This window comes from Erinaceus europaeus, chromosome 5, assembly GCF_950295315.1.
Source record: "Erinaceus europaeus chromosome 5, mEriEur2.1, whole genome shotgun sequence".
NCBI classification, from domain to species: domain Eukaryota; kingdom Metazoa; phylum Chordata; class Mammalia; order Eulipotyphla; family Erinaceidae; genus Erinaceus; species Erinaceus europaeus.
This window is the reverse complement of record NC_080166.1, coordinates 125,596,216-125,620,950: the sequence shown is the minus strand read 5'-3', so window position 1 is coordinate 125,620,950 and position 24,735 is coordinate 125,596,216. Positions and strand designations below refer to the sequence as shown.

At 46.8% G+C, this 24,735-nt stretch overlaps 1 protein-coding gene across 1 annotated transcript in view; it reads right to left on the bottom strand.

The window, feature by feature from the left end:
* HS6ST3 (heparan sulfate 6-O-sulfotransferase 3) overlaps nt 1-14,967 on the bottom strand; it is a 962,791-nt gene extending 947,824 nt beyond the window's left edge. The window contains exon 1 of the mRNA XM_060191771.1: nt 14,122-14,967. Coding sequence (XP_060047754.1) covers nt 14,122-14,873 — 752 coding nt within the window. The 5' untranslated portion in view covers nt 14,874-14,967. The remainder of the gene's footprint in view (nt 1-14,121) is intronic.
* Between the last annotated feature and the right edge of the window lie 9,768 nt (nt 14,968-24,735).

Below are 24,735 nucleotides of genomic sequence, written 5' to 3'. Positions count from 1 at the left end.
CTTAAAAGACTGAGTAGGCTCAACTCCTTTTTTTATTTACTTGCAGAAATATCCGTAGTTTACAGAATCAATACTTTTTAAAATTTTATTAGTGATTTAATATTGATGTGCAAAATTACATGTCAACAGGGGTATAATTCCATACCGTTTCCACCACCAGAGTTCTGAATCCCCAATTCCTTTATTGTAAGCTACAGCAGTTTTCCTAAGGTTGCAGTCAGGGGTTAATTATTATTCCTACAAATATCTGTCTATATTTGTATATATTTGCCCTTTTTATTCTTTTTTAAAATATATTTTTATTAATTTATTCCCTTTTGTTGCCCTTGTTGTTTTTTATTGTTGTAGTTATTATTGTTATTGTTGTGGATATCATCGTTGTTGGATAGGACAGAGAGAAATGGAGAGAGGAGGGAAAGACAGAGAGGGGGAGAGAAAGATAAACACCTGCAGACCTGCTTCACAGCCTGTGAAGTGACTCCCCTGCAGGTGGGGAGCCAGGGGCTTGAACTGGGATCCTTCCACCGGTCCTTGTGCTTGGTGCCACCTGCACTTAACCCACTGCACTACCACCCAATTCCCCCTTTTTTATTCTTTTAAGGTCCTGTTTTCTCTTCCCTTCCAAGCTACACATAACCTATTACTACATCCAAATGTCCCTCTCTTTCCCCCTCTCCTCTGACCTGATGGAGTTGGAGTTCTGAGCTCTCTTATCTTCTTCCTCTGATCACTTCTCCCCCACTAGGAGTATGAATCAAAATTATTTTGGGGGTTGTAGAAGGTGGGAATTCTGGCTTCTGTAGTAAGAGGCAATACTTTTTAGAAAGCCTGTAATGAACACGTAAGTGGATAAGACATACAAACAGAACCACCTCTCATCTCCTTAGTTTTACACTGCACACAAGCCTGATGGGGAAAATTAACCTTCTTTGCAGTTCAACCTTTCTAATTAGAAGGGACATCAAAAGGATTACGCTTTCAAAGCAGTAGGGGCCATAATACTCTAGACTTTGAGACAGAGTTCCGCAGCTTCCTTAATATATTTCAGCCGGCTGTCTAAAGGAAAAGCAATAACCAGATGATGCTTCAACGTGGTTATGGGGTTTTGTGGCAAGTTGTGTTATATTTCCTCCTCTTACTTTTGTGTGCTTGTTACTAAGAAGCAGCTGTACGAGTACACAAAGTCTATTTATGGCTTTGAGCTTTGCCCAAAATGTGCACCACAGTCTATATCTATCAGACTGGGTTTTATCAAAAGTTTTCCTGGTAGAAGCATTTACAAGTGCCTAAGAATTAACTAGTAGTTCACGTATAATCTTTGCAGGAAGGGTTGGTTGGGGGTGGGATCTGTTTGGCTCAGGGAAGGGCAGTGAAAAAAGAAAAGAAATACTCAGAATGGGGGGGAGGGACAAGGGGTGGCAGCCATAATGTGACGCACAAGGACCCCCATAAGGATCTAGGGAGTAGTCCCGACTCCCCACCCGCAGAGGGGTTGCTTCACAAGCAGTGAAGCAGGTCTGCAGGTATCTTTCTTTCTCCCTTTCAATCTCCCCCTCCTCTCTCAATTTCTCTCTGTTCTATCAAAAAAAAAATGTTTTTTTTTGCCTCCAGGGTTATTGCTGGCGCTCGGTGCCTGCACGAATCCACAGATCCATTGCTCCTGGAGGCTTGTAATTCTTCCCTTTTGTTGGCCTTGTTTTATCGTTGTGGTGGTCATTGTTGTCGTTGTTATTGTTGTTGGATAGGACAGAGAGAGATGGAGAGAGGAAGGGAAGATAGAGAGGGAGAGAAAGATAGACACCTGCAGATCTGCTTCACCGCCTTGAAGCGACTCCCCTGCAGGTGGGGAGCCGGGGGCTTGAACCGGGATCCTTATGCTGGTCCTTGCGCTTTGCGCCATGGGCACTTAACACGCTGTGCTATCACCTGGCCCCCAAACAATTTAAAAAATAAAATAAAAAATGGCCACAGGAGCAGTGGAATCGTAGTGCTGGCACCAAGCCCCATCGATAACCATGGAAGAAAAAAAAAAAAAAAAGATACTTGGAATGCAGCATAGATTCCAATAATAAAATACAAAGCCTTAAAACCAAAGGCCACATAGGCGTCGTCCTTCACCAGGAAGGAATTTCTTTCACAACATCAGTGGCAAATTGGCCCTGTCTGAAGTCTTTCCCTGCTGGCGAGCACTCCATTCACACAAGAGTTCATCCGCACTTGAGACAGTTACACAGTTTATGAAATTCTTGCTGACTGAATTGAAGTCCATCTCTCATGGCTGGGTCCCACTTGTCCCAGTTTCTGCCACTGGAGAAACACAAAACGATGGTCTTCAGAGGCCAGGTGGTGGCACAGCCAGTTAAGCACATATATTTACAAGCTGAAGGACCCAGGTTCGAGCTACCCGGTTCCCTATCTGCAATGGGTCCACTTCATGAGCAGAGAATTAGGTCTGCAGGTGTCTTTCTCTCTCTCCTCCTCTCCACCTCCCTATCCTCTCTCAGTCCTATCTCACAAAAATATAGAAAGAAAGAAAGAAAGAAAGAAAGAAAGAAAGAAAGAAAGAAAGAAAGAAGGAAGAAAGGAAGGGAAGAGAGAAAGAGAAAGGAAGGAAAGAAGGAAGGAAGGAAGAAAAGAAAGAAAGAAGGGAAGAAAGAAAGGCCACCAGGAGCAATAGATTTTTTTTACTGTTTTTTTAATATATTTATTTATTTTCCCTTTTGTTGCCCTTGTTTTTTTTTTAACTTCTTTATTGGGAAATTAATGTTTTACGTTCGACAGTAAATACAATAGTTTGTACATGCATAACATTTCCCAGTTGCCCTTGTTCTTTTTTATTGTTGTTATTGATGCCCTCGTTGTTGGATAGGACAGAGAAAAATGGAGAGAGGAGGGGAAGACAGAGAGTGGGAAAGAAAGATAGACACCTGCAGACCTGCTTCACCGCCTGTGAAGGGACTCCCCTGCAGGTGGGGAGCCGGGGGCTCGAACCAGGATCCTTAACGCCAGTCCTTGCACTTTGTGCCACCTGCACTTAACCCGCTGCACCACTGCCCAACCCCCAGACCAGTAGATTTATAGTACTGGCACCTAGCCCCACTAGGTAGGACTCTGAAGGCTCATTTGTATTTATTTACTTATTTATTTATTTATTTTTGTCACCAAGGTTACTGTTGGGACTCAGTACTAGCACTACAAATCCACTGCTCCCAGCAGTCATTTTTTTTTCTTTTTGTTTTTTCCTCACTTTTACCAGATAGGACAGAGAGAATTTAAGAGAGGACATGGAGACAGAGAGAGGAAGAGAAAGATACCTGTAAACTTGCTTCACCACTTGTGAAGTGGAAGCCCTGCATATGGGGAGTGTGGGCTTGAACCCAGGTCTTTGAGCTTGGTAATATGTGCACTTAGCCAGAAGCACTACTGCCCAGTGCCAAGGCTCACTGACATCTCAGTTATTTCTACCTATAATTGGCCCACGGGCAGGACTGTCTGAGGTCCACTGGTCTGTTTAGGAGCTTATCTATGGTGGAGTCCTTTTGAGTGCTCAACACACACACACACACACACACACACACACACACACACACACACACACACCCGGATGGTTCTGTGACACAAGATGGATCAGGGAAACAGGGAAACTCACTCCCCCCACCCCCACACACACACAGGCCACACTGATTAGCTGCAAGAATGATACCTGTTCCAAGTCAACTATACAAGTCGTCCCCAGAATTTCAAGCTGCAACTTTAACATGGAGAAGATCCACTTCTCTCGTGGATCTTGAAGGTTATCTGATGTGACAGCCTCTTACCTACTTCACAGAAAAAACGAATCTGATAAAATGAGGTCAAGGGGGAGTTGGGCGGTAGAGCAGCAGGTTAAGCGCACATGGCGCAAAGCACAGGGACTTGTGCAAGGATCCCACTTCGAGCTCCCCTCTCCCCACCTGCAGGGGAGTCGCTTCACAGCCAGTGAAGCAGGTCTGCAGGTGTCTATCAGTCTCTCCCCCTCTGTCTATCTCTCCTTTCTCCATTTCTTTCTGTCCTACCTAACAACGATGATATCAATATCAACAGCAATAATAACTACAACAACAATTAAAAATAACAAGGGCAACAAAAGAGAAAATAAATAAATAAATAAATTTTTTTTTTAAAGTGTCCTTCCACCTTCTGCATCCCACAATGACCCTGGGTCCATACTCCCAGAGGGATAAAGAATAGGAAAGCTATCAGGGGAGGGGATGGGATACAGAGTTCTGGTGGTGGGAATTGTGTGGAGTTGTAACACTCTTATCTTACGGTTTTTGTCAGTGCTTCCTTTTTATAAAAAAAAAAAAAAAGAACGAGGTCAAGAAGCAAAGGAGTGGCTCGCCCATCAGAGCACACACAGAGCCAGCGCGAGAACCTGGGTTCAAGCTCCCATGCCCACCTGCCAGGGGGCAAGCTTCAAGAGTGGTAAAGTATTACTGCAAGTGTCTCTCTGCCCTTCTCCCCCTGTCAAAATAAATAAATAGTTTTAATTTTTAAAAATCTGCAAACAAGTGTGGGAAGAAAGACCCCAAACATCTAGTTTCTGTTCTTGAAAGCAACCTTCCCTTCCCTGGGGTCTGGTTAGTTAAGCCAGTGATTTCCCTCCCGCAACAAAGTGGGTTTGGATTTGGCCTACATCATTTGCAATGCCTGACCAATATTGACAAGGTTCCCAGCATTTTAACAGGAGAGGCATAAGTGAGAAAAGTTGCCTGCCTGCGTTATGCAAGGTATAGACAGAAACTCCTCCCAGAGGCCGGGTGGTTGAACACACATTATAGTGTGCAAGGACCCAGGTTTAAGACCCTGGTCCCCACCTTCAGGGGGAAAGCTTCACAAGTGGTGAAGCAGGGCTGCAGGTGTCTCTCTCTGTCTCTTTCCCTCTCTACCTCTTCTTCCCTTCTCAATTTCTGACTTTCTCTAGCCAATAAATAAAGATATTTTTTTAATTAAAAAAAAAAAAGAATCTCCTCCCTGTGCGACGTTAGAACAAGCGTAAATACTAATTTAGGAAAGTTCAAATTCAGTCTCCCCTACCAACCTAAGCTCCATAAGGCTGCACTGTTTGTTCAGAACTGTATTTCTACAAGTGTCACAGTGCCTGACACATAGTAGGAGCTCAAGGCACTCCCCCACTACACTTTTTATGGTAAGCAGAAGAGTCGTTGAATATGTTGGGTTGTTGGAAAAGTCATGAGGAATTTTGGCATAGGAAAAAAAGTCCTATCTTTCCAACAGTCCAACAGATAACCCAAATAAAGACACGGGTTTCCCAGGGAGACCCCAGACACATCACTTTCCTTCTCTCGCATTAGAAGACCAGTCTGATTTATCCAATGGATATTCAAACACTAACTCAAAGAGACATATGCACCCCTATGTTCATAGCTGCATTATTCACAATAGCCAGAGTGGAAGAAGCCTAAAAGGCCATCAAGAAATGACTGGCTAAAGAAGTTATGGGATATATATTTCATGGAATACTACCCTGCAATCCAAAAAGATGATATTGTATATCCTTCAGGACAAAATGGATTTAATTAGAGGTGATTGTGCTTAGTGAAATAAGAGATGAGAGACAACTTCTGGATAGTTGCACTCATATATGGAATCTAGAGAAATGACACACATGAACTTGCAAAAGAGAGAAAAAAGAGAAAAAAAGCAAACATAAGTTTCTAAGACCTATGAGAACTCTGGTGACTATCTTTGGGAGGTGGGAGAGTAGGAACGAAGCACAGTAATCTTACAATCTTGTACTCTTTTTTATAAAGTTTTTTTCAGTATATTTATTTATTGGATAATAACAGCAAGAAATCAAGAGGGCAGGGGGAGGTACAGAGATACCTGCAACACTGCTCCACAACTCACAAAGCTTTCAACCCGCAGGTGGGGACCGGGGCTTGAACCTGGGTCCCTTGAGTACTGTAACGTGTGCTCAGCCAGGTGCACCACCCAGCCCCTAATCTTACAAGCTCCTAACTAACTATTGATCACAAATTTAAAAAATGTTCTCAGAAAGAGGGAAAAAAATAATTACCAGCCTACCACATAAGCTGTGAGACTGTGCTTGGATTCTATCCACAGTCAGCAATGGTAAAAAGAGTCTTCTAGGGGATCAGGTGGTAGCGCGGTGGGTTAAGCGCACGTGGTGCAAAGTGCAAGGACCGGCCTAAGTACCCAGGTTCAAGCCCCTAGCTCCCCACCTGCAGGGGAGTCGCTTCACAGGCGGTGAAGCAGGTCTGCAGGTGTCTATCTTTCTCTCCCCCTCTCTCTCTGTCTTCCCCTCCTCTCTCCATTTCTCTCTGTCCTATCCAACAACGAACAACATCAACAACAACAATAATAACCACAACAAGGCTACAACAAGGGCAACAAAAGGGGAAACAAGAGTCTTCTAAATATCTGGACATGCGGAGGGAAAGAGGAGACAGGTGCTCAGAAAGGAGGACAAGATCATTAGAAAAAACACAGGAGAGATAGCTCATCAGGTAGGTTTGTACCCTTGCACCACAGGGAAGTGCCATGGCGCTCAGGAAGCTCTGGTGCTGTGTTGTCTCTCCCCCTCTCTTTCTATCTCCCTGTATGTGTTTCTCTAAATGGGAGGGGAGGGAGACAGCCAGGGCCAGTTGAGAGCCCCTGGTCTCCCTGTGGGGAAAGGGCAAACATCATAAGCTTTCGGTGTCTTCCCCCTTCCCCTCTCAATTTCTGTCTCTAGCCAATAAATAAATAAATGAAATATTTTAAAAGACAGCCTAGGAGCAATGAAAAAATATATAGATGAGGCCCCGGGGGGGGGGGGGAAGAAGAGAAAGAAGATTAAAGGGGGAGGGAAGAAAGGGAGGGAGGGAGGAGAAAAAATGGGGAGGGAAAAAATAAAGATAATATGAAGAGATCATCATCGGTAATCTGATCAAAGTCTTCCTCCAGTTTTTCTATATCCTATCAGATTCCTGTCAATTTTCTGTCATCAGAAAAAAGTGTTTCACAACAAATACCTTTTGCAAACATTCCCACATTTCAAAGGTAATTTCACATAGAAATTCTTTAAGAAACCATAAGCGGTTTACAAACACTTAACTCATTTTTCTTCCACAGATGTACTCTGTCCTGATGATCGTTAGCCAAACCACTTGTAAATGAATTAATTTATATAATTTCATCTGAAATGTCAAAGACAAGTCTAATTATCTAAAAAAAAATACTTATCACATGTCCTTTTAAAAACCAGTGTTATGATGGAGCCAGAGGTGGCACACCTGGTTAAGCACACACATTACAGTGAGGAAGGACCTGGGTTCAAGCCCCTGGTCCTCACTTGCAGGGGGAAAGCTTGACAAGTGGAGAAGCAAGGCTGCAGGTGTCTCTGTCTCTTCCCCTCTCTATCTCCCAGTTCCCTCTCAATTTCTCTCTGTCTCTATCCAATAATAAAAATAAATAAATTTAAAAAAATAAACATTTAAAAAACAATGCCATGACTAAGCCAAGTATTATTTTGTTAGGAGTGCCTGGATTCAATAATTTTGTTTTTGTTTTTATCTTCCAAATTCAGATGCTTTGTGCAATTCTGTCTTACAACAAAGTAATAGTATCACTTGCAGTCTTAACATCTGTCATATCTTACATTTTTCCTGTCACCATTACAACTCCATAAATTATACTGATAATCTTAAATGCTTCTTTCGTGATCCAGATTCTATCTCATGTTGAAAAAGAAATGAATTAAATGTACACAAGAGATTTAAATCAGAATAAATAAAATTAGAATTTGTTAATATTTTAGACATATTAGTCTACATTAAATATTTCAAGAACATGAAATTAATAAATTTGGCATTACATATTACTTGTTCTTCAAGAAAAAATTTTGACTAAAATGCTCCTCGTATTAAAAAAAAAAAATCTGTCATCAGAAATGCTCACTGCAGTGAGTCCAAAAGGATTGCCCCAGAGCTTTGTCCCATCATGGAGCCCTGGATCCATGGATGGTTCAACGTTACCACTCTGACTCACCTTCACCATTCCAGCTGGTTCATATTGAGGGGGAGGAGGTCACAACCATCAAATGGCCCGTGAGTTGCCCCCAGGCTGTCCGAAGGCCCCTCCTCTCCTCCTGTATCCATGGATCCACAGTCAGGACACTATTCCTACACTAGGCAGCACGTCAAGAATACAACCTACACTGTAGTTGTCTCTCTCACTCTCTATCTCTCCTTTCAATTTCTCTGTGTCCTAGCCAATAAAGAAAAAAGGAAAAGATGGCCGCCAGAGGCCCCAACCATAACCCCAGTGGCAATGTGGGGGGGGGGGGGAAATCTTGTGGATAAGCTGCTAACAGCTAAAGTGGTAGAACATGGAGCTTGGAGATTTGACAGCTAAAAACATGTGTACAGGCAGGGATGGTGTTCTGGCTTCTCTTTGTCTTGTGTGAACCTTTATCTCACATGTTATAAATAAAATAAATATTCAAAAAAGAACACAACTTTGAGAGATTCATGTACTGTGGGGAGGTCATCTGGATGGCCAAGGCAACCAACTCCATTTAGTCCTCTAGATGACCTCTTCAAAGACTCTGGTAGGTGGATACAAAACAAAACTCATGTTGAAACTGCACAGAGACAAGCCCCACACTAACCAGTCAGGAGTGGCCTGCCTCTTCCTTTGATCTCCCTGATGCTCTCCATCTGTGAAAGCCAATTTCCAGTTTCACCTGGAAACTAACCGGCATGCCACCAACAGAAGTGAACCCATTTCAATGTTCACTCTCCAGCTTTCTTGCCACACCCTCCCCCCCACACCCCCATCCTGGGCATGCAAAACCTGCTCCAGCAGGACAGTCGTTTCTCATGCTCAGCTAAAGTTTGTTCGTTTTGCCATGGCTAAGGTTTCACAGCTCTGGGCAGACTTTGTTTCAGATACAGAAAGACCAAATATAGGGGGAGATTGAAGGAGAGAAAAAAAGCTACCACAGGACTAAAGCTTTCCCCAGTGCTGGGGTCGCTGGGCTCGAACCTGAGTCTCCTTGGATATGGCAAGACAGACAAGTTATTGTTTATGCTTGAGAGATGGAAAAGCAGAGCCTACACAACAGGTCAAAACAGCACAAAAGTTACAGCCACCATGAATCCTCAGCCCTAACCCTTATGGGACCCACAGGGGCACTCTCTGACCCACATGAGAAATGAGGGGGTGTGGCTGCTTGCAGAAGGGAAGGGTAGGGTCAATGGAACTATCATCAGCACAAATCCGCTTCCCGATTATGCTAGAGTGAGCCGGTTTGAGGCCGAGCCTTGTTCCCATTACGCAGCAATAGATTATCTGCCATTTTGCATTGTGGAAACATCGCCTCCGTTATCCAGGCTAATCTAGTTGACTATAGCATTCTGGGCACAGGCATTCCTGTGACAGCCAACTAATTCAATCTTCCCTGTGAGCAAGATGTCCCCCGCTGGCCTGTGATGCGGGCCACCTCACATAACCCACAGCTCTTCCTTCCTACAGCATCTGAAGACACAAAGTAACCAGAGAATGTCAGGACGGAGAGACATGGTAAGGACAAGGAAAATTATAAAAAGGGGTGGAGACAAGCATAATGGTTATGCAAAAAAAAAAAAAACTCTCATGCTTGAGGCTCTAAAGTCCGAGGTGCATCCCCCAACACACATCAAAGCTGAACAGTGCTCAGGTCTTGATCTCTCTCTCTCTCTCCCCCCCCCCATATCTTCCTTTAGGGGAGAGAGAGAGAGACTGAGAGATTCTCCCTGTATCTTTCTCTTATTAAATAAAATATATCTTTAAAAAAGACTTAAAGGGGCCAGGTGGTAGTGCACCTGGTGGAACACACATGTTGCAATGCACAAGGACCCAGGTTCAAGCCCCCGGTCTACACCTGCTGGGGGAAATGCTTCATGAGTGGTGAGGCAGTATTGCAGGTGTGTGCCTGTCTGTCTGTCTGTCTATCTATCTATCTATCTCCTCTTCCCTCTCAATTTGTCTCTGTCACCACCCAGCAAATAATAAATAAATAAATAAATTCTTAAAAAAGAAAGAGTGACAACAAAATAAGACTACTACACTTTTTTTTTTCCAGGAGAGTCGTCACTGGGACTAGATGCCTGATGATTCCACTGTTCCTGGTAGTCATTAATTTTTCTTTCTTCTTGACAGCGAGGAAGAGAGAGACAGAGAAGAGGGGAGAGGGGCCAGGCGGTGGTGACAAGATTAAAAACACATGCTAAAGTGCTCGTGGATGCACGTGCAAGCCCCTGGTTCCCACCTGTAGGGAGGAAGCTTCGGGAGGAGTGAAGCAGGGTTGCAGATGGGTTTTTTTGTCTCTATCTCTCCATCCTCCCTCATTTCTCTGTCTCTATCCAATAATAAATTAAAAAATATCTTAAAAATAGAAAAGAGATGAGATGAGAAATCACAGAACCACTCTGCCCCCCATGAATTTCTACCCCACCCCACCCCCCGCAAGAAACCTTCATATGGTGGGTCCAGGATTAGAATGCAGGTCCTTCTGCATGGTGACTTGTGCACTCTACCGAGTCATCTCTCAGCCTTCCCACCCACCCCCTACTAAAAAAAAAAAAAAAAAAAAAAGAGGGGGTCTGGCAGTAGCAGAGTGGGTTAAGCCTACGTGGCTCGAAGCACAAGGACTGGCACAAGGATCCCGGTTCCAGCCCCCAGCTCCTCACCTGCAGGGGATTCACTTCACAAGCGGTGAAGCACGTCTGCAGGTGTCTTTCTCTCCCTCTCTCTCTCTCTCTCTCTCTCTCTGTCTTCCTCTCCTCTATCCATTTCTCTCTGTCCCATCCAACAATGACAACATCAATAACAACAACAATAATAACTACAACAATAAAACAAAGGCAACAAATAGGAAAATAAAATTTTAAAATAACAGAAATTTAACAAAAATTTAAAAAAAGAAAGAAAGAAAGAGGGAGTCCTGGCAGTAGCACAGCAGGTTAAACGCATGTGGCAAAGCACAAGGACCAGCTTAAGAATCCTGGTTCAAGCCCCCAGCTCCCCACCTGCAGGGGAGTCGCTTCACAGGCAGTGAAGCAGGTCTGCAGGTGTCTGTCTTTCTCTCCCCCTCTGGCTTCCCCTCCTCTCTCCATATCTCTCTGTCCTATCCAACAATGACGACAATAATAATAACTATAATAATCAAACAACAAGGGCAACAAAAGGGAATGAATAAATACATATAATAAAAAAAGAAAGAAAGAAAGAGAGAGAGAAAGAAAGAAAGAAAGAAAGAAAGGAGAAAACTGAGGGCAGAGGGATAATTCACTACTAGCCTGTGCCCTGTCATGTGTGCAAGCCAAGGTTCCAGTCCTGGCAGCGCAGGAAGTGCCAAGGCACTAGAGGAAGGTCTGCTTTTGTGGGCCCCTAGACTCTCCTCTCTGGGTCCTCGTCTATACCACTCCACATGAAGAAAAAGCAAACTGGAGTGGAGAAATCATGCATGCCAGAGGCCCCAGTTCCACAAGAAATAATAAAATCTGGGAGTTGGGCAGTAGCGCAGCGGGCTAAGTGCATGTGGGGCACAGCGCAAGGATGGGCATAAGGATCCTGGTTCCAGCCCCTGACTCCCCACCTGCTGGGGAGTCACCTCACAAGTGGTGAAGCAGGTCTGCAGATGTCTATCATTGTCTTCCCCTCCTCTCTCCATTTCTCTCTGTCCTATCCAACAATGACGACATCAATAACAACAGCAATAATGACAACAATAAAACAACAAGGGCAACAAAAGGGAATAAATAAATAAATTTAGGGGAAAGAAAAAAGGAAGGAAGGAAGGGAGGAAGGAAGGAAGGATCAAATCACCACCAAAATGGTACAGAGCTAGATTATCTGGTAGCTTGTGGTCCAGGAAGAAATGACTGTCTATGGTTTATCACCAAACAAAGAAAACTCTCCAGGAACGGGTAGCACGTGTTTACACTGCCACCGTGGAGTCCTGTTTCACAGAGAGATGCTGAGTATGTCCTCTGCATGTCAGCCCTTCCTGCTGTGGAGTGTCTGCACTGGCAGCAGCATTGATTCACTAAGATATAAATAAATAAATCCAAGTTTAGAGTCAGCTAGCTTGGCGAACTCCTCCGGAGTCTTCGTCTGTTCACTAAGACTTTTATAAGCATCGGTCATGCACAGGCACCATGACTGGCAGTACAGAGCGGCCAGCATTGCCCTTAACTGGTGTCTGGCCCCAACTGACAGTCATTAGATTCCTTCCACCCGAGAACCAGCATCTCTGGTTTTAGAAGACTAGAAACAGAAGCAGACTAGAAAGTTCCAGGGAGTGAAACAGTAATCAGCACAGAAGGTCTAAAGGCCAAAAAGCACAACAGTGGTGGAAGATACCGTCTCTTGCTGAAATAACAGTCTTGTGTGTTGGGAGAGATTGCAGACTCGAAAAAAGTTCAGCCAGGAGAGCCCAAGACTTGCATGCCCGCAGCTCCAAGCTCCATGCCCAGAGTTGCGTGTTACCGATGCTCTGGCCATTCACTCATGTGAAATTCTCTCCTAACTCATATGAAATAAAGAAAATCAATCTTTTTTCAAGAGAAGCTCAGGACTCCCATGTAATTCAAACATAGCTGGACACATACATTAAAGTAGGAGGCTTTGAAAGACTAGAAAACTAAGCACCTTTAAAAGTAGATGGTTCTTGAAACACACTAAGAAGCCTGATCCATTCATTCTGAGTCCAGCCAATTTCTTACTCTAACCAGTTTTCATTAAACAAAGAGAAAAGGAAGAGAAAAAAATAATAAATGGCCAGAGTAAAAAAGCCTATAATGAAATTTTGCCCATTCTTGGAGAAATGAAGTAGAATTGGATGCTTCAGTGGTGGTGAATTACATAGTCTGGGCAGCCAGCTTCCAGTAAATGAAGCCTTTCCCATAATGTCAAATCCAAAAGCTATTTGATACCAACATACCGCACTTGAGTTTTTAAACCCCTATTTCCTTAAGCCAAATTGTTTAAAACCTTTGAGATAAGAACTTCAATAAACTAGTGTTCCAAGCTTTTAATATTTTAGTCCCTGGAGCAAGCATGTCAGATTAATCTTCAAATTACAGTGGGCAGAAGAAACATTCAGCCAGATTCTTCAGCCCATGCCCCTCCCCCCTTCTCAGGATGTGAATAACACACAGTTTTATTAGCTACTAAGGACTGCAAACTTTCCTGATTCTCACAGCATTACTATTGATATTTAGGGAGGAGGCCGGGAAGAGAGAAAGCCAATCTCCCTTGAAAAGAAAGAGACTTTACTCTTTACTTCTTTATATTCACTTAGCAAGCAGTCAAGACACACAGCTATGCACTTGACAAAGACTTTAGAAGGAGAGGCTGGATTGGGGCGCGGGGGTGGGGAGGGTTGCAATCTTGCTCAGAACAGCATGGGTCCAAATGACTGCACTGCTCAACAACGAAGACCCTTTCCAGAAACCCGGTTCTGGAAGCAGCGCAGAATTAAAGGGAGAGAATTTTCAAAGTGACATCAAGAGGACTGTTGCCTGCATTTGTCACCCAAGGTGTGTGTGGGGGGGGGGGGGGAGGTAAGAAATCAGACAGACTCCTGTCTCTGGTTTCATTCCGCAAAACTCCTGCCTGGCTCTCCACGCCGGCGCCCCCTGCCTTTCATCCGGGCTGCTTTTCCACTCAAAGAACTTTGCTACAACATTCAACCTGGCAGGTGTATAATAATTCTGGGGTCTCCACTACTACGCGACACGGGTCCCCCCAGGCCCCCAGAACCCGCCCAAAGCCGGGCACAGACAAGGACCTCTCGCAACAGCTTTGGGCACCCTGGAAGGTGGAAGAGAAGAGGTCAGACTAGGAAGTGCTGGGGGCGAGGGGGGCAGTAGAGAGGGAAGCCGAAGGGGTGCCAGTTAAAAGCAGGACACAAACCAAAGGTTTCCTAAGTCTTAACCCTCTGCCCTGTGCTTCACGGTTGGAAGAAACTCTCCCTGCGCGCCCCCAGGAGCGCCAGGGTCCTGCGGGGAAGGGACCCCCACGGAGTCGCGGGAGGCTGGGGAGGGGGTGTGTGCCAGGGGGGAACAGTACCTGGTGTGGCTGTGGTTGCGAGGACAGTCTTTCTTCTCCATGATGGCCGGTACGCAGTTGGTGAGCTCGGTCCAGTCGGCGTGCAGCCCGCAGCTCCAGCCGGTGGAGAAGCGGGAGAAGAGCCACGTCTCCTTCTTGCCGGGCCGGTGGCAGGTGCACTTCTTCTGGCCGGCTTTGCAGCTGCACGGCTGCTCCAGGCGGATGTTTTTCACCAGGTGGCGGCCGAACGTGGTGCCCCCCGTCTTCTGGATGTGCAGAAACACGATCACGTCGCGCCCCTTGATGTTGAAGTCCACGAAGCGGGTCAGGTCTTTGGGGGTGAAGTTAAAGCGGGGCGCGAACCGAGCCAGCGAGCCATTCTCGGGGGCCTCCTCGGGGTCCGGCTCCTCTTCCTCGTCCTCTCCTTCTTCCTCCTCCTCTTCCTCGTTCTCTTCTTCTCCCAGCTCCTCCTCGCCCCTGGCATCCTCGGGGTCCCCGGGTTCCTCGTCCTCGTCGTCCGGCGTCGTGGCCCCCCGGGATTTCTCGGGGGGTCCCCGGGGCGGCGGGGGCAGCTGGGGCCTCCGCTCCCAGTCGTCCGGGGGCGCCTGTGCCCGGCGCGCGGGGCTCGGGGGTGCGGCGGCGGGCGGGCCGGGCGGCTCCCCGAAGTTGGCGCACGAGCTGCTGCAGGAGGGGGACACGTACTGGTACATGATGACCACGAAGAGGAGAGTGAGCACGGGCGTCAGCAGCCACTTGTTGAACCTTTCATCCATGGTCCCGCTCTCAGGCCGCCAGGCGCCCGCTCGGAAGTTTCGGGGACTGCGGGGCGCGGCTCGGAGCCCGCCGCTGCTCCATGCCCCCGCTCCCCTGCGGCCAGGCGAGCGGCTGGCGGCCGGGCGGGCGGCCCCGCGGCTCCGGGCGCTCCGGGGCCTGCAGGCGTCGGCGCGGGGCTGCCCCCGCGGGGCTCAGGCGGCGGCGGCGGCGGCGCGGACCATCCCGCGGGGGGCGCTCAGACGCTGGGGGGCGCAGGTCGGGTCCCGGAGCGACCCGGGGCGGCCAGGCGTCTGCGGCGGCGGCGGCTGCATCAGGGCGCCGAACAAGGGCGAAGGCGCGGTCCCGCAGCCCGCACTCGCGCCCGGCGCCCCCGCCCGCAGCCCGCGGGAGCCCCGCTGCCGAGCTTCCCCGCCCTCCGCAAGTTTGCAGCCGAGCCCCCCGCGGCGGCGGCGGCGGGTGCAGGGCGGCCTCGTGAGGACGCGCGGCTGCGGGGCTGCGGGGTTGTTGCGGGGCTGCGGGGCGACCCGCCCAGGCGCGGGCACGCAGCCACACTCGCAGCGCCGGGCTGGCCCCGCCACGAGCCGCCAGCCGGTGTGTCGGGAGCCGGGCTCCCCGCAGCAGAAACCTGCCTGGTACGGAGCATGCGCCGGAGCCGGCCCCAGCCCCCGAGGACTTTCCAGGGGAGGAGTCGGCCGCTCCGCTGAGCTGGGGGTGGGAATCCCTCCTGCAGCCGGCAGCGAGCGGAGATTGGGGCTCCGCTGGGCCCGGGCGGGGCGTGCACGGAACGAAAGCCCCCCCCCCCCCCACACACACACACACACACGCGTACACCTCTTGTTCCCGGAGAGCTCCCCACCCACCCATCCATGGACAGAGAGCTCCGCACCTGCGAGGGGACTCTGGGCTGACTCGCCTTCTGCAAAGCCTCCACCCCTCCCCGACTCACACCCCCCCACGATGGACACACAGCCGGACTTCACGACTTGACTGGACACCCATCCGCAGGAAAATTGGCCCCAGTCTGCAAGCTGCTGGTTTCTAACGCCCCAGACATTCAAAAGACAGCTCAAGTTTTATCCTGGTCCTTGTTTAGGCTCCAACTTAGTGGATGTCATTCTACCGCAATCCTCCACCAGCATTGGTTCAGTGATCCACAAAACGCCTCACTTCATTTCTTCCAGCCCTACACTCTGCAGCACTTGGGGTGTAAGAGGAATTCAGGGGTCACCTGCTAAAAAAAAAATCCAGCCTTCTAGTTACCACTTATTAAGCTCTTCGATGTGCAAAGACTCCCCACCTTGCTCCCTACCTTCAGGTGGAAGGCCTTCACTTAACTGAATTTCCAAAGCTAAATGTCCTCTCATTTATGTGCAGGGTTTTTTTGTTTGGTTGGTTGGTTGATTGGTTTGGGTGTGTGTGTGTGTGTGTGTGTGTGTGTGTGTGTGTGTGTCTGTGTGTGTGTGTGTATGTGTGTGACTTACTATTGATTTGCAAAATTATAAGATAACGGGTATAATTCTGCACCATTCCAACCCTCGAGTTTTGTATCCCCATCCCCTTCATTGGAAGCTACAGTAGTTCTCCCAAGCTTGTGTGCAGATGGTTTTCAAGACTCGGTTTTGCAAGCATCTGGATTTGGCTGTGTGGCCAGATAAGTGGCAGAGTGGATAGAGCACATGCTAGGCAAAGCTGAGCCACACACACACACACACACACACACACACACACACACACACACACACACAAGCATCCCCACCCCCACAGCCATCTAATGCCATCTTTGGTCTCTCTTGCTCTGGTGAAGATAGAAGAATAAAATAAATTCTTGTCTGGTTTGCATTTGTGGCAGAACCAAATCACCGTTTAATTACAGTTGCTACTGAAATAATCCTAACGATGAATAGATGTACCTTGAACATGGAGCCAGTGCTCCATCACGCTTGACCTAAGTAGAGAATAGATGGTTTTGTGTGTTGAAGATGGAGACAAGGGTTCAGGGAAACAGCAAAATGGATTTGCCAAACACTTTCATGCCTGAGGCTCTGAGGTCCCAGGTTCAACCCTAGGGACCGCTTTAAGCCAAAGCTGAGCAGAACCCTGGTATGATGGTGATGATGATGATGGTGATAATGATAATGTTGTTTTTAAAAGGGGGGGGATAACATCATTGGAGTCCTTAGCACAGATAAGCTCATCGCTCCTACTGTCAGGCGAGTCTCAGGACTTCAGGGCCACCACATAGCCTCTTCCTGCATCTCTGCTCTGACTCTCCCTGAGCCGCTGTGCTGATGGCTCCCCTGTGTCACACTGTCCCCCTGGCAGTCCTCAGCTCAGGTCCAATTTGCCTTCAGAGATGCTAATACTGTCCCAGAAAAAGCTATTTTTATTTTTCTAGGCAGGTGGAATTCTTCTCAACAGAGTTAAGGCTTCTTCCCTTTTCATCTCTGTACACAATTGCCAGAGTACCCTTCCTTCCTGATGTTGCCTGAGCCTGTATTAGTCAGAAAGGTGTTGGGTGCCATGACGCAGTTACTGCTGCTGCACTTTCTTCTTCCTCAAGTCCTCCTCCTGCTTCTCCTCCTTCTTCCTCTTCCTCCTTCTCTTCCTCCTCCTTCTTTCTTCTCATTCTTCTTTGTCATCAGGGTTATCAGTGGGGCTCAGTGCCTGCATGACTCCTCCTCTCCCAATGGCATTATTTGTCTTTCTTTCCTCTAGGGAGAGGATATGAGACAGGAACAGATAGGAGTCACTGTGTGCTCCACTGCCCATGATGCTTCTCCCCTGCAGGTGCTCCCATGTGGTGACCCAGGGTTCAAACTTTGGGTATGCCACCTGGTGCATGCTTTCATGTCTCTGTCTCTCTCTGTCTCTCTCTGTGTGTGTCTCTCTCTCCTCTTTAAATGGCTTTATTAGGGGAATAATGATTTGCAAAACAGTTGCTGTCCTCAGGTCCAATTTCTTATCTCTCCATGCTAAGTGTCTGCTCACCATTCCCACCACCAACTTAAGTCCTCCTCCACTACTGTGCTCTGGGTTCCCAACACCCTCTCATCTCTCTCTCTCTTTCTCTCTCTTTCTCTCCACTTCTTCCCCAGGGTCCTTGACTTTGCTACCATGCACCAAATCTATCCCAAGTTCCACTCTGTGTTTTCCTTTTTCTTTCCTTGTTTATTAGGTTCCATGGTAAGGGAGGTTATTTGGTATTCATACCTCTCCAAATCTATTACTAAGAGAATATTAACTTTTAGTGGCCAGGAAATAGCTCACCTGCTAGAGCCTACACTCTACCATGCTCATGGGTTCAAGCCCCCAGCCACCACAAGGGAACACCTGCATAATGGAACTTCATAAGTGATGAAGCAGTGCTATGGTGTCTCTTTGTGTGTTTCTCCCTCTCTTTAGCATCTCCCATCTAAAAGAAAATTAATATTAATACTATAACTTTGCTTTTGCAAATTAAAATTTTATTCCACATGTCACATTATTCAGAAACAGTTTTCATTTTCTAGAGAATCATTTGAAGTCACATGGGTAAAGAGGACCTTGTTAATGACCCAAGTGTATAAGCTGACTGCTTGGTGGCAGTTTATATTGTAGGAAGCACTTGCCTGGCTTTTTTTTTTTTTTAATGTATTCCTCAACACAATATTCTGAGGAGAGGAGTATAGTGTAATATCTCATTTCAGAGATGAGGAAGCTGAAGCCAGGAAAGCATGGCAAAAGCAAAGGCAGGATTAACTACAACTAACTTCCCCTAGTACACCATGGGCATCATTGAGGACATCTCATGAACAGGCTGAGGACACAGCATCGTGGTTCTGCAAAAGACTTTCATGCCTGAGGCTCCAAACTCCCAGGTTCAATCCCCAGCACCACTATAAGACAGATCTAAGTAGTGCTCTGGTGTTTCTCTCTGTGTCTTTCTCTCATTAAAAAAATAATAATAATAAAATAAAATATTTTTTAAAATCTAATTCTTTTTTGTTAAAAAAAGGAAACCTAATGAATATCAACCACACAGCTCAGAATGGCCTCTCTCCTCTTAGGAGACTCTACCAGACACTTTATAGATAAAACAGAGCAGTTGCTACATCCTTCTGCGTTTTGGCACCTCATCTGTGAGTCTCCAGATAAAATGGGAAAGGCAACAACACTCTCAATGTGATCAGATCATGATTTAAAGAAATTATGGGGGCTAGGCAGTAACACACTTGATAGAACAGACATGTTAGCATGCGCAGTGACCCAAGTTCAAGTCCCTCGCCTCCACCGGCAATGTGTGTGGTGGGGGGAAGCTTCACAAAGGGTGAAGCACGGCTGCAGGTGTCTCTCGCTCCCTCTCTATCTCCCCCTTCCCTCTCAATTTCTCTGTCTCTATCTAATAAATAAATAAACAAACGTTTAAACAAAGAAATTATATGGAATGATTTCTCTTTATAATTTATTTTTCCTTTTGTTGTTGTTGTTTTTTTATTGTTGTTGTAGTTATTGTTGTTTTTGTTGATGTCTTTGTTAGATAAGACAGAGAGGGGGAGAGAAAGACAGACACCTGCAGACCTGTTTCACTGCCTGTGAAAAGATTCTGCTGCAGGTGGGGAGCCGGGGGCTCGAACCAGGATGCTTACGCCGGTCCTTGCACTTGCCCCACATACACTTAACCCTTTGCCCCACTCTGCACTACCCCCGACTCCCATATGGAATGATTTCTAAATAAAAGATTAAAGCAAACTAACAGAACTGTTATTTAGCCAACAAAATGCATGTTTCCATTATTAAAGCTTCGTGAAGCCCTTTCCATCCGAGAAGATCTGCTCTTCATTTTCATATAATGCACATGGAACACCACCATTTGCTTGCAGAAATCACAGGGAAAGCCATGCATAGAATCAAGCAGTCGCGTAGATAATGCAGGCCTGCACCCAGGTATTCCATTATAATGACGAGGAACTTTGGTTGGGCAAACACAGCCTGTCCCAAGTGTGGTCTCCCTGTCCCAGTTTTGAACTGTAGTGTGAACCTAATCAAAGCTCTTAAATCACAAAATAAACAGGCTTCCTTATCTGCAAGGGCAGACCTCACATTCGGGCGAAAATGAATAGGAACTTTCTAAAAATTGAATGCTCTCCAGGTAGAAAGGAAAAACATGTTTGCATTCAGCCTGCTATAGTTACTCCATGATGACACCAGCTGGCAATTGTTTCTGGCTAACAGATTGCAGCTCCGATGATTCCTACACAAATTATTAAAATAATAAAAATAACGTTCTCCAAGAGCTTTCTTCTACTTCCTTTGCCAGTCTAGCAGTGAGCTTAACACTATCTGCGAAGCAATTTGTTCACCTAATTTTATGTCTTAATAAGCTTTACTACAATTATTTTCTTGTCTGATTTTTTTTCTTTCCCTCTGCCTGCGCTTTAGTACCCTTCCTCCCTGTGCTTCTGGAATATTCTCAAACCTGTTAACAACCTGGCATTCCCCTAGGATTCAGACTTTTGATTAGAAGCGTCCCCATTTAATCAAGTTCAATCGGGAGATACGATTGCATCTCAACTTCCCCCATTGTCCCCTTGGTGCCAGAAACTGCCTTTGAGAATGTTGAGGAAACCCTGGAGAGATTAAGAACCCAAACAATCACAGAGCTCAGTTTTGAGGCCCCTACATTTGCACATGGGAAGATACAGTTACAATGCCCTTCAATATAAATCAAACCAAAATAGATTGTGTATGTAAGTCACTGGCAGCAGGAATCTCTTTGTAGACTCTCAAGTGTTCTTCTATACTGAGAGGCCTTTCATTAAAAAAAAAATTATTATTATTATTTATTTATTAGATAGAGACAACCTGAAGTCAGGAGGGTGTTGCTGAGGAATTATTCTGATGCAGTCTACGCCCCCAGGTTTTACCACGCCCCACGAAATCCTAGCAGTGCCCCCTTCAACCAATCCTGGCCCCACACGTCACCCTTGGTTGTCACCCAATAAAAAGCCCCCTCACCCCCTCCTCGCTCTCTCTGGGCTCTCGGCTCCCCCTCTTGCAGATCTCTCTCCCCTCTCTCACCCCGTGGTCAGGTAGTGGGGACGGCCATTGTCGGCTGACTCCACATGGCCTGAGCCACCCCCCCATCCTATAATAAAGATTTGTGTACCCCCTTGCTCCAGACTTCCTCTCTCTTCTCCGTGGTGCAGCCCAACACCTGGCCACAACAACAACATCTGGCACCATCATGTTCCGCACCCACGCCCCGCTGGACGGCCCAGCCAGAGGTCCCCGAAAGCCGCCCAGACACAGGTAAGTGGCATCCGCCCAACTCTGTGGCCCTGCGTTTCCCTCCACCATGGGAAATTTTTCGTTTTATGAGGAGGTGTCCCAGTCATTATCTCCTTCTGTCCAGGGACAGATTTGCGCTCTCAGAGACGGTTTAATTTTCACTACACTGTGGGTTCTCATAGCTATAATCGTGACTTACAAGATATGTATAACGTGGTCTGCCTTGAGGATACGCGACCTTGAGGCGGAGATACATGAGTTAAAGCACATGTACTTAAGACTTAGACGCCCTAAGCGATCAGCGGCTAGACCCAAAAATTCCGTTCCCACAGACATGTACACGTGTTCCTACGCTCCTCCTCTGACCCCGCCCCCTGCCACCCTGGGTTCAGCTTCTCCTGAGGCTTTCAGCTTCTCCTGAGGCTCTGACCCCGCCCCCTGCTGATATGTCATCATTAAGGGACCTTGTGGCTGAGATATGAGAGTTAAAGGATATTTTTTCAGCATGTAAGGACTTTAAACCATGTGCAGTCCGCCCCGAGAGCTCTGTCCCTGTAGATATGCATTCAGTTTCTCCTGCGGCCACTACAGCAGTTTCCATGGCACCTTCCACTTCTGTAGCTCCCTCTCCCGTGCCATCGGACCAAATCCACACCTTCCCGGTAAACGTGGCCCCTTCTAAACAAAACCCTCAGCCGTGGCAGCCATACACCTCTAAGGTCCTTGGACAACTCAGGCAAGCGGTCAGGGAGGACGGAATGCACACTCCATGGACCAAGTCTGTTTTAAGGAGTTTTTACCAGTATCTTAACACGCCTCAGGATTGGAAAGACCTGGCTCGTGCTGCACTCCCAGACCCACTCTATCTACAGTGGAAGGCATGCTTCCATGATGAGTGCTCTAGACAGTCGCAGGAAAATAGTAACAAACAGGTAGAATGGAATTCTGATGCTTTGTTTGGAGCAGGAGCTTATGAATCTGGAGCTCAGCAGGCAGAAGCCAGGTTTCCAACCGGTTATTTTGAACAGGTACGCATCTGCGCAACACAAGCATGGGAAAGGGTGACCCCACCTGATATAGATTCGTCAGTTCCTATTAACTCTCTTCGCCAAGGCACTGATGAATCATTGGCGAGCTTCATCTCAAGGGTGAAGACAAGCTTAGAGAGAAAGGTTTATAATCCTGACGTCTGCTCACTACTCCTGCGCTCTATTGTCTGGGAAGGCATGACACCACAATTCCATCAGGCATGCCTTAATCTTAAACACCTACACCCAGATAATTGGATTTTAGCAACACAGGAACTTACATCAGGCAATTATGGGGCACCCGCTATGACACAGGTTTATGCACTTACCCCATGTAATGAAAAGGGGGCCTGCTTTCAGTGTGGTCGCCAAGGACATTGGCGTAACCAATGTCCTGATAAGCTGCGACCACGCCTCCAGTCAGTGAAGCCACACCTCCAGTCAGAGCAGCCCTGCTTTCAGTCAGGGAGCCAGAGGCCACGTACTGTTTGTCCAAAATGTTGTAAGGGGTTTTATTGGAAGAGAGATTGTTGGTCCCAATTTCATAAAGATGGTTCGCCCCTGAATGATACAAATTCGGGGCCTGAGATTTTGTGGACCACTCCTGTTTTAGAACAGGGTCACCCTTCTATGACAGTAAAGATTGGCAATATTCCTTTTAAATTTTTTATTGACACAGGGGCAGAAAAGATGATTTTAAGGCAAGAAGAGGTTCCCCAAGATTGGGAACTCCTTCCTGGACCCAGTATACATGGAGTAGGAGGGTTGACCCCATCATTTCGCACACGAGATTCGCTCATGTGGGAAGACCCGGAAGGCTCTACCGGACACTTCCGCCTTTTGGTAGCTAATATTAGCACCAACCTACTGGGCAGGGATCTTCTGGAATATCTTGATGTTAGGATATCCACAGATGCTTCTGCAGAGCGTAACACTCGCTCCTGCGAGACCAGGTCTAATCAGCACCCCCAATAGTAATGCCACTGTTCGTAGCCAAACACCCCGCTTAAGCTGGCTTTCTAATGAGCCTGTCTGGGTGGAACAGTGGCCTTTACCTAGGGATAAACTAGAAATTTTAAAAGAGCTCGTCCGAGAGCAGTTGTCATTGGGACACATTCGCCATTCTCGAAGCCCATGGAATACTCCTGTCTTTGTGATTACAAAGCGCCGGGAAAATGGCGCCTCCTTCAAGATCTCCATGCAGTTGAGAAAACCATGCAGGTCTGGGGCTCCCCCCAAAGGGGTTTGCCTCTTGCTTCTGCAATTCCCACAGGAATTCTAATCATAGCTATTGATATACAAGATTGTTTTTTTCTCTATTCCCTTGCATCCACAAGATTGTAAACGTTTTGCCTTCTCTGTTCCTTCTATTAATAATGCCATCCCTGCTGATAGACTTGAATGGGTGGTGCTACCCCAGGGTATGGCCAATAGTCCTACAATTTGTCAGGAGGCTGTTAAATCTGCCCTTGTCCCATATATTCATAAGGGCCTTCATGTTTTTCATTATACAGATGATATTTTAATATGGGGAAATCAGATACAGATCTCTATGCCTTATGTGATTTTCTCATTCCTGCATTAAAGAAAAGCGGCCTTAATGTAGCCCCTGAGAAGATACAGCTAATCCCTCCAATATCCTTCCTAGGTTCAGAGATTTCTCTAATGCAAATTTGTCCCTTAAAACCTAATGTCACCTTCCCTTCTAACCTTACTCTTGCTTCTTTACAAAGTTTTCTAGGAAATTTAAATTGGCTTAGGCAGTATCTCTATCTGCCTACAAGCTGCCTCCAACCACTGTTTGACCTGTTGAAAGGAAACAAACAGCCCTCTTCAAAACATAAGTTAACTCCCGAGGCCTCCTCGGCATTGGAGAGGGTTAGCCAGGCCCTCCAGGACATGCACCTTGTTCGATTCTCCCCCTCCTCTCCGGTAAACCTTCTAATCTTCAACTCCACCCCCCACAGTAGTAGGGGCATTATGGCAAGACCATGGGGTTCTCGAGTGGCTTCACATGCCAGTAGGAGGAGCTCCAAGACTCCTCACTGAGATAGACGCCTTAGCATTCATGGTTCACCAAGGGAGAAATAGGTCTGTGCAGGTCTTAGGGAAAGAACTGGATTTAATTATTCTGCCCTTTTCTCTCACAGATACAGAGTGGCTTATACGCCATCATTCCCGCTTTGCCATAGCTTCGTGGGGTTTCCAGGACAAATAGATAACCATTTTCCTTCTAATAAATTGATAGCTTCTTTACCTCTTCTGCCTCTACTAGCACCTAAACTTTTCTCTCAGGATCCCATTCCCTCTGCTCCTACAATCTTTACTGATGGCGGAAAAAAGGGAGCTGCTGCCCTTATATATTACCCAGACAAACAATCTCCTAAACCTCTCTTTACTGAGCTTCCTGAGAATTCCCTTCAGTACAAAGAACTTTATTTTCCTTGCATTAAAAGCTGTACCAGAATACTTCAAACTTTTTTCTGACAGTGTGTACACTGTTAACTTACTTCCATGGTTTGCTCGTTCTTATGTGAAAATTGATGACAACCCACTTTCCCCTCTC